At 42.5% G+C, this 12,028-nt stretch overlaps 1 protein-coding gene across 1 annotated transcript in view; it reads left to right on the forward strand.

Moving 5' to 3' along the window:
* Positions 1-12,028, forward strand: part of abca2 (ATP-binding cassette, sub-family A (ABC1), member 2) — a 76,848-nt gene that overhangs the window by 45,607 nt on the left and 19,213 nt on the right. The window contains exons 14-26 of the mRNA XM_071523788.1: positions 385-481; positions 2,656-2,829; positions 3,804-3,906; positions 4,061-4,175; positions 5,862-6,052; positions 6,479-6,629; positions 6,774-6,978; positions 7,077-7,241; positions 8,225-8,405; positions 8,582-8,794; positions 9,915-10,111; positions 10,656-10,829; positions 11,501-11,697. Coding sequence (XP_071379889.1) covers positions 385-481; positions 2,656-2,829; positions 3,804-3,906; positions 4,061-4,175; positions 5,862-6,052; positions 6,479-6,629; positions 6,774-6,978; positions 7,077-7,241; positions 8,225-8,405; positions 8,582-8,794; positions 9,915-10,111; positions 10,656-10,829; positions 11,501-11,697 — 2,163 coding nt within the window. The remainder of the gene's footprint in view (positions 1-384; positions 482-2,655; positions 2,830-3,803; positions 3,907-4,060; positions 4,176-5,861; positions 6,053-6,478; positions 6,630-6,773; positions 6,979-7,076; positions 7,242-8,224; positions 8,406-8,581; positions 8,795-9,914; positions 10,112-10,655; positions 10,830-11,500; positions 11,698-12,028) is intronic.

Below are 12,028 nucleotides of genomic sequence, written 5' to 3' on the forward strand. Positions count from 1 at the left end.
AGAGAATTTTGTGGACATATGGGTAGTCAGAAGTAGCATGGAAATCATATTAATGAATGTCAGTAGTTGATATAATAATGGCTTTAGACCTATCAGTGATCGAAGTCTAAATCGAAGGTGACAGTTACCATAAAGTCTCATTGGCCAAGGTCACTGCGCTCCTCACAGGTATCTGCTGACCTGCACAGAGACACAGTTTGGAGACAGGAAAAAGCAAAAGAAACACTATCCTATTGACTGAAGCGCAAACAGCCACCCTGCAGTAATATGAGTTCTGTGTCTTTGTGCATGATGCTCAGCTCTAAGAATAGTTGTCCTATTCCTAAGAAGTCTTTTTCCACTGTGGAGGATTATTTCTGTCTTTCCCTCCCCCCGGGCCTCTAGGTCAGCGTGGACATCTTCAAGGGCTTTCCTGACGAGGACAGCATCGTCAACTACACCCTGAACCAAGCCTACCAGGACAACGTGTCTGTGTTTGCCAGTGAGTTCCCACCGCGAAGCTAATCTGCACCTACAACTTCGTTATCATCTTGCGGTCCCGGGTTGCTCGGTTCACGGTGAAACAGATGCATGTGGGAAGTGCCGGTTGTGGCTCTTGTTGTTGCTATGTGACTAATGAAAGCCTGTTTGAAGCGCAGCGCTCTTGCCAAACGTTGAAGTATTCCACTTCTAGTGCTCAGTGATCTGAGCGCTAGAAACACACTAAGCTTTCAGCGCTGTCGGGAAAGCACAACAGCGCGTCCTTTCTACTTAAATACAGGTTTTCCGAAAAGTCTGGAATCATAGGGAAACGGGAAGAAGAGGGATTCAAACCCAAACCTCCTTTCAGAGACCAAAAACCCTGGTGTCTTAGACCAGTGGTTCTCAAAGTGGGGTCCGGGGACCACCAGGGGTCCTTGAGGGGGTTCCAGGGGGTCCCCAGCAAATTGATGAATTGTTAAACTTCACCATTATTTAATTTACAAGAAGTTAAGACAGTTAGAGAATGTAGAAGAATGACTGTTTTGATCATAGTTCTACTGTTATCACTCTACCTACAATACAGATAGTCATGGGATTCTGGACAAAATCATACCTAACAATAAAAATATTTTCAGATTTGGTTCCAAGAGATGAAATCTCATCAAATGGGGGTCCATGGCTCTGATGTGGACTAAATCAGGGGTCCTTGATGTGAAAAAGGTTGAGATTCACTCTTAGACCACTCGGCTATCCAGACAACTAGTGTATGCAGGGAAAATAAGTGCAACAAGAAAGAAAATACTGTTATCCCTATGATTCCTGACTTTTTGAACACCCGCTAATGAGGAAAAAGAAGTCTTTGGTGTAAATTGAGGTTCCCAGTGGATATACAGCCTTAAAGAGGAATTCTGCACCCAGTTTAAAAAAATGCAAGACAGTGGGCATGAAGAGTCGGGGAGAGGAGGGAGGTTTGGGGTTGGTCCAGGTTGGTGTTGGTGGGCGTGTGCATGCGCTGATAAACTGAGGTGGTTGGTTTTTTACCAAGTGACATATCTTAGGCCAATTGTCCTTGAACAAGGCTGCATCTTCAAATGAACATCGGCTGCTCATTTTCACGACTGGAGGGCGAACTGAGCCAGGGTTAGTGAGATAAATACGGCACCGGCACATTAGCGCTCAAATGTTGACAATAGGACCGCCATTGTTGTATTTCATAACTGCATAGTACAAAGGAAAAAGGAACTTTTTAGCACACCTAAAAGTCTTTTAGTGATAGGTGCGTAGGACAAAAGCCTGATCTTTGAATCTTTGCGTGACGAAGGTCCTATGACCGAAATGTCGCAATAAAGCAACATGCAAGTGTACACAGTGTGTAGAATTATATTTCTTTTTCAATAACTACATCGTACTAAATGCCAGTTTACAACTCAAAAAAAGTGTTTTAGTGTGGAGTTACTCTTTACACACAGCCAAAGCTATAGGTTTGATTTGTGCTAGGATCACACATACGGAAATTGTACTTGAAAGACACATGTCAAATCGCTATTAAGAAGCGCAATGACATGGTGTCTGAGCTGACATTTTTTAGACTGTATAAAACTAAAAGCACCAGAATTGTGGATGAGATAGATAGAACTTTCAGCAAATGGGCTTTGAACCGGAGTCATTCCTATGTTCCCAGGGTCCTATGTTCCCCAGTTCTACATATGTGCTCTCCCAGGGTCCTATGTTCCCAGGGTCCTATGTTCCCAAGGTCCTATGTTCCCAGGGTCCTATGTTCCCCAGCTCTATATAGCACATAATGGGAACCTGAAAAAGATGTTCCCCAGCTCTGTATTCACTTAATATGGTTAGTTAGGGTTAGGGTTAGGTTGGTTGGTTGCAGATATTTAGGGTTAATGTTAGGGTTAAACATAGGACCCTGGGAACATAGGACCCTGGGAGACCACATATGTAGAACTGGGGAACATAGGACCCTTTGTCATGTTCCCATTATGTGCCATATAAATCTGGGGAACAGGACCCTGGGAACATAGGACCCTGGGAACACAGATACGCTCCCTTCGAACCTATGCAGTACCTGCGAGTACTTCATGTCTATGAACCTATGAAGAACTTGCAGGCACATGCTGTGCTTCTTGGCTTGTTGAACTGCCAGCACACCGCTGAACTGGTGTTCATCTTTCTTTTTAGGTGTGATCTTCCAGACCAACAGAGATGGCTCCCTGCCGCCCCATGTCCTGTACAAAATCAGACAAAACTCCAGCTTCACAGAGAAGACCAACGAAATCCGCCGGGCCTACTGGCGCCCGGGGCCGAACACGGGAGGCAAATTCTACTTCCTCTACGGTTTCGTCTGGATCCAAGGTGCGTGACCGGAATCCACCGCTGCTTGAGCGTTCGCAAATGTATTCATAGGCTTGAATAGGGATTTAATACATAATGTATACGGGGTGTGTTTAATTCGTCGCACCCCTGCCACAGTTGGAAGTCGAAGAGTTCTTTAAAGTGGGCTCATTGTTTCAGCGCGATCTGCAGATGGCACCGGCCTCCGCTATAAATCAAGAGCCAAACACGGGTCCGCAGGGGAGCGAAATTGTCGTGTCAAACGCATTGTTTAGTTTGTTTTATTAAGAAAAGGATTTATTCTAGTAAAGTGCTTACCGCGGTGAACCCGAAGTGGGCGCACCTGTGAAGATGCCAATGCAAGCTGCAGATGAAGCACTTTCACACTGCAAGTCATCTTTTATTTAGGAGGCAGGAGCGACTAGGGAAGCTGCTTATCTGACACATAAAGTTGATCCGGGATGATACATTGAACCTGACAGGACAGTCTGAGGGGCTGGCGCCGGGACAGCCGGGGCTCGCGAAGATGTAAAGTACAGTTTGATTTAAGCCGTAATAGATTTCTCTCGCTGGCGTTTAGAGGACCTTGCATTATCGTGTCGTCATAGTGTGGTCGGAAGGGAAAAACTTTACCTTTCCTCCCCTGCTTTTATTGCTCTACTGAAAGCAGCACTTCTCTGTAATGCCCGCTCGTTTTTGGGGAAACAGGAAAGCCTAAATCTAAACCAATGGAATATCAGTCGGGGAGAGAAAGGCAGTTTGATTTGATGGGAGAGGTGGAGAGGCGGGATTGTTCAAAAATCTGTGATAGCTTTATTGGTTGGAATTTATAAGCCTACCGGTACAGCATGAGTAAAGTAAAAGTAATGGGAGTTCATTTCGTGGGGACTTTCATGGGGACAAAATGCATAAAATATAAATGTAAAGCAGAGTTGTCAAGCTTTCTAACTCTCTCTCTGCCACTCTCTCTCTTTCTCTTTCTCCGTCTCTCTCAGATATGATGGAGAGAGCCATCATTAACACGTTCGCGGGCCACGATGTGGTGGAGCCTGGCAACTATGTTCAGATGTTCCCCTACCCCTGTTACACCAGAGACGAGTAAGAAATGTGCTTTTTATTTAGTCACACTAACATATCTTGGTCTTCTATTGGTCATTGAGTTGAGTGTGTGGCACATCCCCCATGGGGAATTTGGATCCAAATGGCATTTATTTCTTGGTCATTAACTGATACCCTGTGTTTTATTCCGCAGTTTTCTTTTTGTGATAGAGCACATGATGCCTCTGTGCATGGTCATCTCCTGGGTCTACTCGGTAGCCATGATGATTCAGCACATTGTGGCCGAGAAGGAACACCGGCTCAAAGAGGTTAGACTGTCTATCTGCCTGTCTGCCCCCAGTCTGCAGGGTTAGACTGATTAAAGAATTATCTAACTTGATTTTTAGATAATTTATGAAAAATCGGATATCGGTCAGTGTGGTCCACCGCTGATATGATGGAGGTTCCTCCTTGACCACAGCTGGTGAATATGCTTTTATTAGTAGCATTTTTATGTCAGATGTCAGACCAGAGGAATCACTCCAGTGTGGTGTGGGTGTGGTGTTTACTCAACAGTCTGTAAAAGCTGCAGTGAAACCTGCCTCACCCTGCCTTAAGGAGCTGCTAACCACTTCAAAGAATTTCATTAGTCTGGGTTTCAGTGGAGAGTTTTAGTGTCCCATGATGGTCTGAATGCTGTTTCAGAGGCTTTTCCACCCTGACAAGACTAAAATTCTAGAGGGAAACAGTGAATACCTGTGATTTTGGGGATTTTTTGGCATGAAAATGGTCAAATTTAAAGCTTGAATATTGAATATCAGCACAAAATATCAGTATGGACCTTCAAAAACCCATATCAGTCGAACCCTACGAGTCTATCCATCTGTCTGTCACTTAGCTCATAGTCTCATACTCGTCTGTCACACTCTGTCTGTCTCCCCACATTTCTGTTTGTCATCCTCATCTGTTCTTTCTGTCTCTCTGTGTTTCTGTCCGTCTTCCTTCCTGCCTGCATGTATTATCAGTACAATCAGAATGACACCTCCCTCTCCTCCATGTCTTTGACAACCTGTAGCACAAACATCTCGCTCACACTCCCCCAACTCTCTCATGCCACCTGCAGGTAAAATGCCTGTTAGCAGGATGCTTTTCCTGCTGTGATGTTTTGCTCTTATAAAACCTGTTGGTTGCTGCTGCCGAATAAGTTGCCGCTCAAATCCTAAATGTATTTGACCGATGTTGAGTGCATTCACAAATGTTCATAAAGAGATTGTAGATGGAAAATGCACTGTTCAGCTCCATCATAATTCAGTTATTTTATATTCATATTTAATTTTGGTAACACTTTATAATAACCATCATTAATAAATGGTAAATTGATAGTTAGTAAAATAATTATTAACTAAAGTTTAATTGTTAACAAACAATGAAATGATCATTAATAATGTTTACTAATTATTAGTAATGCTATAATTTATGTTATTTTATCATTAGTTTATGTAATATAATATCATTTGTTTATAAATTATATATTGTATCATAGCTGATAAGAGACGGTAAAAAGCGTAAAAAGCTATGATACAATATATAATTTATAAACAAATGATTTTATATTACACAAACGAATGATAAAATAACATAAATTATAGCATTACTAATAATTAGTAAACATTATTAATGATCATTTCATTGTTTGTTAACAGTAAAATAACTATTAACTAAAGTTTAATTAACTATCAATTTACCATTTATTAATGATGGTTATTATAAAGTGTTACCTTAATTTTTTACAGTCTTGAAATATGTATAAAATTCATATGTAGCTGTTACAGCCTGTCAGTCCTTGTATCAAAAGCTCAGACAATAAATTTAAGAGTGAACAAATGTTTTCCACTCTGTAACTTACTATGCAAACTAAGCATGTAGTTGGTCAACAGTTTTCAACAGGGGCTCAATACTGGACTACATTAGATTTACTTACATTTGACCTTTAACCCATCATGCCACGGCCTCAGGTGATGAAGATGATGGGTCTGAACAACGCGGTCCACTGGGTGGCATGGTTCATCACCGGCTTTGTCCAGCTCTCCATCTCCGTCACGGCCCTGACAGCCATCCTGAAGTATGGCCGGGTGTTGCTCCACAGCGACCCCTTCATCATCTGGCTCTTCCTCACCATCTACGCCGTGGCCACCATCATGTTCTGGTGAGCGGCCATATTATTAGGATGTTATCATGAATTGACGAAGATATTTAATCAGGTTAAACAGTTACCTCTTATTGCCATTTGGGGCCTAGTGCAACTTTACAAAATTAGCAAGAAAAACTAAAATTTCCCTACGGAGATCAATATAATATCACATTACACTACACTGCATTACATTATCATCTAGTCTGTAAAGGTGTTATCATATTGCCAACCTAGGACATAAGTTACCTACTTTTTTTTAAACATTACCATAATTGATTTTACTTTCGTGCTGTTTATTGTTTTGCAAGAATAGGTGAAAAGCTTTTGACTGGAGAACTACTGGTTTGAACCCTGGGAAATATGAGCTTTTTCATGCTAAATAGATTTTTTAAAAAAAGCAAAATGATTAAGATGACCTTGTGTATTCCCTTTGCTTTTCAGTTTCCTGGTGTCGGTGATCTACTCTAAGGCCAAGCTGGCGTCAGCCTGCGGTGGAATCATCTACTTCCTCAGCTACGTGCCCTACATGTATGTGGCCATTAGGGAGGAGGTGGCCCACGACAAGATCACCGCCTTTGAGAAGTGCATCGCTGTAAGACCTTTCCCCCTCTGTCTCACCTTTGTAGTTGGTTCTATTGGATCTATCTTTGTCTAGTCACTGTATAGTGTTACGAAAAATACAGTTCTCATGGTAATATTAATGTTAATATGTTCTGGTTTCACCTGTCTCCTCCAGTCTCTGATGTCCACCACAGCCTTTGGCCTGGGGTCAAAGTATTTTGCTCTGTATGAGGTAGCAGGCGTTGGCATCCAGTGGCGCACCATCAGTCAGTCACCTGTAGAGGGTGATGACTTTAACCTGGGCCTGTCCATGATGATGCTCATCATCGACGCCAGTGTGTACGGCGTGCTCACCTGGTATATAGAGGCCGTGCATCCAGGTGTGAAGGATCATGTCTTCTGAATTCTCCGAAACACCTGTTCTCCAATTTTTTGATATTTTCTGACAAATTAAACCCTTCTATCTCTTCTCCCATAGGCATGTACGGGCTGCCCCGCCCCTGGTACTTCCCCCTGCAGAAGTCCTATTGGTCCGGCAGCGGGCGCGTGGAGACGTGGGACTGGCCGTGGTGTGGAGGCGGGGCTGCCCGGCTGAGCGTCATGGAGGAGGATCAGGCTTGTGCTATGGACCACAGAAGATCTGGTAGGGATGAATGATGGGCTGGAGTTGATGGAGTTGCCACCAAAACTTCCAAACCCACTCATATCTACTAAATTTCTCAGGACAAAGTGGAGCAATGACTGATGCATGACAAGCTATTACTATTTGACACTATCAGCTTAGAGGGCCTCATGGTCTTCTCACTTTTATTGCAGTCTTAAGATGGGAATCTCAAATTATTGAACCTCACACCTTAGCTCTCTTTATCATAGGCCATATATCAATAAATGGTGTTTTAATGGAGCGAGTGTTGCGCCTATTTTCTCTGATGGTCCTCTTTATCACCCATTCACATAATCAGCCCCAGCAGGCCTATCTCCATTTTATCCCTGGTTACCTCCAAGCAATTAGAATCTAAGAGTAATGACATTGGGTCGCTGGTCTGTGTTATTATATCGTTTTTTTCCCCTTGCAATGATCATTGTGTCTGTGACTGTAGTCCAGATCAGAAGTCGGGTGGGTGGTGAGCCTAATGGTCAGAGAAGGTGAGCTTGTGCAAAGGAGGGCATTAGTTTGAGTCTTGTTGCGTTACCTGTTGTAGGGTCCAGCAGAGCGTCATCAGCCAACAGTGGAAGACTGTGGTTGTACTGGGAAGCTTCTAGTGTATAATCCTCCCTCGCTCAGTGTTTATTGTCAATGAGAAGTCAACCTGGCTGGTTAAATTAGGGAGAAAATGCATAAGAGTCAATCTAGAATGTCATGATACCCCCCAAAGAAGTCATAATAACTTCAAAATTATCTCTTTTAAGTACCAGAATGAGTAGTGATTTGGGTGGGTTTGTCGGGTATTTTACAAAAGCTTATTCCTGTGACCATAGAACAATCATGTAAGAGCGAGTGCTGGGTAAAGAAATAGAATAAGATCTAAGGACAGAGATAAAAGGTGTTTTCTGTCTTCTTAATGACTTTTGAATCATGTTTTATAATGTAGTTTATACACCACCGATTTCTCTTCCTCATCCCAGAGGAGATGCGGGGTATAGAGGAGGAGCCCAGCCACTTGCCGTTGGTGGTGTGTATAGACAAACTGACCAAGGTGTACAAGACCGGCAGTAAACTGGCCCTCAACAAACTGAGCCTCAACCTCCATGAGAACCAGGTGGTTTCCTTCCTGGGACACAACGGGGCTGGCAAGACCACCACCATGTGAGGGAGAGGAGTGTGTGTGTGTGTGTGTGTGTGTGTGTGTGTGTGTGTGTGTTTATGTTAACCCTATTGGCAACATGCAGAAACAGACAGTTACAGTTATACCCACCAAAGTTGTAAGTATTGTATTCCCTCTTTCACCACTAATGCGACTGTCTATCCCTGGCCTGTCATAGGTCCATTCTGACGGGCCTGTTCCCGCCCACCTCCGGCTCAGCCACCATATATGGTCATGACATCCGTACGGAGATGGAGCGTATTCGTCAGAACCTGGGCATGTGTCCGCAGCATAACGTCCTGTTTGACAAGCTGAGTGTGGAGGAGCATCTGTGGTTCTACTCCAGACTCAAAGGCATGGCTGAAGAAGACATACGCAAGGAAATGGACAAGTCAGTAGGAGGCTTACTGCATTTAAAACTATACTATACTGTGCTATACTCTAGTATACTATACTATGCTATACTGTACTATACTATGCTATACTATACTATACTGTACTATACAATGCTATACTGTGCTATACTCTACTATACTATACTATGCTATACTGTGCTATACTATGCTATACTGTGCTATACTCTACTATACTATACTATGCTATACTGTGCTATACTATACTATACTATGCTATACTGTGCTATACTCTACTATACTATGCTATACTATACTACACTGTGCTATACTATACTATACTATACTATGCTATACTGTGCTATACTATACTATGCTATACTCTACTATACTATACTATACTATACCATAATATGCTACTCTCTACTACACTATACTGTACTGTACTATACTGTACTGTACTATGCTATACTATACTATACTACACTGTGCAATACTATACTATACTGTGCTATACTATACTCTACTATGCTATACTATACTATGCTATACTATAATATACTATGCTATACTATGCTGTGCTATACTATGCTATACTATAATATACTGTGCTATACTATACTGTGCTATACTATACTATACTATACTGTGCTGTGCTATACTATACTGTGCTATACTATACTATACTATACTGTGCTGTGCTATACTATACTGTGCTATACTGTACTACACTGTTTTTCACTATAGTATACTGTAATATATTATGTTATCCTATCCTACACTATACTATGCTATACTATATTATAATACACTATACCATACTATGCTATACTACTACACTATACTATGCTATGCTATACTATACTATACTACACTATGCTATACTAAACTATACTATGTTATACTATACTATACAGCACTATAAATGCTATACTATACGACACAATACTCTATACTATTATGCTATACTACATTATACCATGTATACTATGCTATGCTATGCTATACTATACCATACTATACTGTACTATACTACACTACGCTATACTACAGTACACTACACTATGCTATATATACTATTCTAGTGCTACTATATACTACTATACACTATAGTACTTTGCTTTTTGTGTGTGTGTGTGTGTGTGTGTGTGTGTCCAGGATGATTGTTGACCTGGAGTTATCCAACAAGCGCCACAGCCTGGTGCAGACCCTGTCCGGGGGGATGAAGAGGAAGCTGTCTGTGGCCATAGCCTTCGTCGGCGGCTCCAGGGCCGTCATCCTGGACGAACCCACTGCGGGGGTGGACCCTTACGCCCGCAGGGCCATCTGGGACCTCATCCTCAAGTACAAACAGGGTGAGTCGAGGCTGGATACCAGAGGACGTCCTCGCATTATGCTCCACTAACTATTTTTAAAAAGGTGCTCAGTGGAGTCAAGGGTAGAGTCTGTTTTGAAGAAAAGAAAGCCAAGACACTCTTTTATATGCAAATGATAGAGATGCCTTTTACCATTACTGTCCATACATACTTTGGAAAAACTGCTTTCTCTTGAGGTATCTCATTTATGAAAGGAAATCCCATAGTAATACAGGATCTTTTGCACATCAAAGAATGACTCTACTTTTTTCTTCAATGCATCCTGGGGTCAGACTTATTTGAATACTCAAAAGAAAACTACCTGTAAGACTGCAAGATTTATTATGGATGCAGTTTATTACTATGGTAATTGATGCAACTAAGTTGTTTGGTTTCTGTTTTGATTTCTTGTCTGAAGTGGGAAAATAGCCAGAATAAAAATTAATGAACTGCTTCTATATTCAGTAGTAGGCAATTGCAGTGTAGACAAACTAAGTGTGTGTGTGTGTGTGTGTGTGTGTGTGTGTGCTCTACCTTTCTTCAGGCCGCACCATTCTGCTGTCCACCCACCACATGGATGAAGCTGACCTACTTGGAGATCGCATCGCCATCATCTCCCATGGAAAACTCAAGTGCTGCGGCTCGCCGCTCTTCCTCAAGAGCACCTACGGAGACGGATACAAACTGACGCTGGTCAAGAAACAGAGCGAGGGCCGAGGTGTGTGTGTGTGTGTGTGTGTGTGTGTGTGTTTCTGTGTCCAGTCTTTCCCGAATTCCCGAATTTTTTTGTAGAGTAATTTTTGTTTTGAGACCCAGGTTTGTTCTTGGGAACCATTCCAGAATCAGTTCCTACCATGAACAGAATGTGAAGGAAACACTGGTGTGTGTGTGTGTGTGTGCAGGGATGTAGTGGAGCCTGTAGTGGAGTCTACCCATCGCTGACATAAATCTTTGACATAAATTCATAGTATACACCATCATAAGTGAGAGAAAAGGGTATTTTTTTTGCTGTATGATGATCACCTACTGGAGGTCATAGTTTACCCACCTTTTTATTAAACACTACATCACTGTGAGTGTGTGTGTGTGCGTGTGATTTGTTACGACATAAAACTTCTGTCTCAACTTATTCCCGATGTTTCGTCCCTCACCTCCCCTTCTTCCTCAAGTTGATGAATTGCCTCCAGACCCTTCTCAATTTATCTCCACTTTCGCCGTTGGCCATTTACAGCCAGCGTTGTGTTTTCCTTTCTTTTTTTTTGTTTTTTTATTATGAAGTCTCTAACTCCCCTTTCTCATTCTTCCCTCTCTTTCCCCTTTTTCCCTCAGCCTCTCCTCTCCTTCCCTCCTCCACTCATCCATCATGTTGTGTGTTCTCTCGTCCTCCAGAGCCGGGCGGCCAGCTGCAGCCTCCCTCGTCCCTGTCCCCGTCCTCGTCGCTGTCGCCCTGCTCGGAGGCTCGGGTCACCCAGTTCATCCGCCAGTTCGTGGCGTCCTGCCTGCTGGTGTCCGACTCCAACACCGAGCTGTCCTACGTGCTGCCCTCCGAGGCCGTGAAGAAGGGCTGCTTTGAGAGGCTCTTCCAGGTATATACACACACACACACACATACACACACTTGTACACATGACTCATGTAAGTTATCGTCTGTTGTGAATGGATGGATGGGCGGATGAAGAAGTGAATAAACTTAGCGTAGAGCAGTGGTTCTTAACCTTTTTCATATCAAGGACCCCTAATTTAGTCCACATTAGGGCCACAGACCCCCAATTGATGAGATTTTGTCTCTCAGACCCAAATCTGAGAATATTTTTTATTGTCAGATATGATTTTGTATAGAATTCCATGACTATCTGTATTGTAGGTAGAGAGATAACAGTGAAACTATGATCAAAATAGTCATTCTAAAATGACAAA

The sequence above is a fragment of the Centroberyx affinis genome, unplaced genomic scaffold, assembly GCF_046629955.1.
Source record: "Centroberyx affinis isolate AG114_WGS23_722 - 3 ecotype Tasmania unplaced genomic scaffold, CSIRO-AGI_Caff_v1 ptg001114l_1, whole genome shotgun sequence".
Classification (NCBI taxonomy): domain Eukaryota; kingdom Metazoa; phylum Chordata; class Actinopteri; order Beryciformes; family Berycidae; genus Centroberyx; species Centroberyx affinis.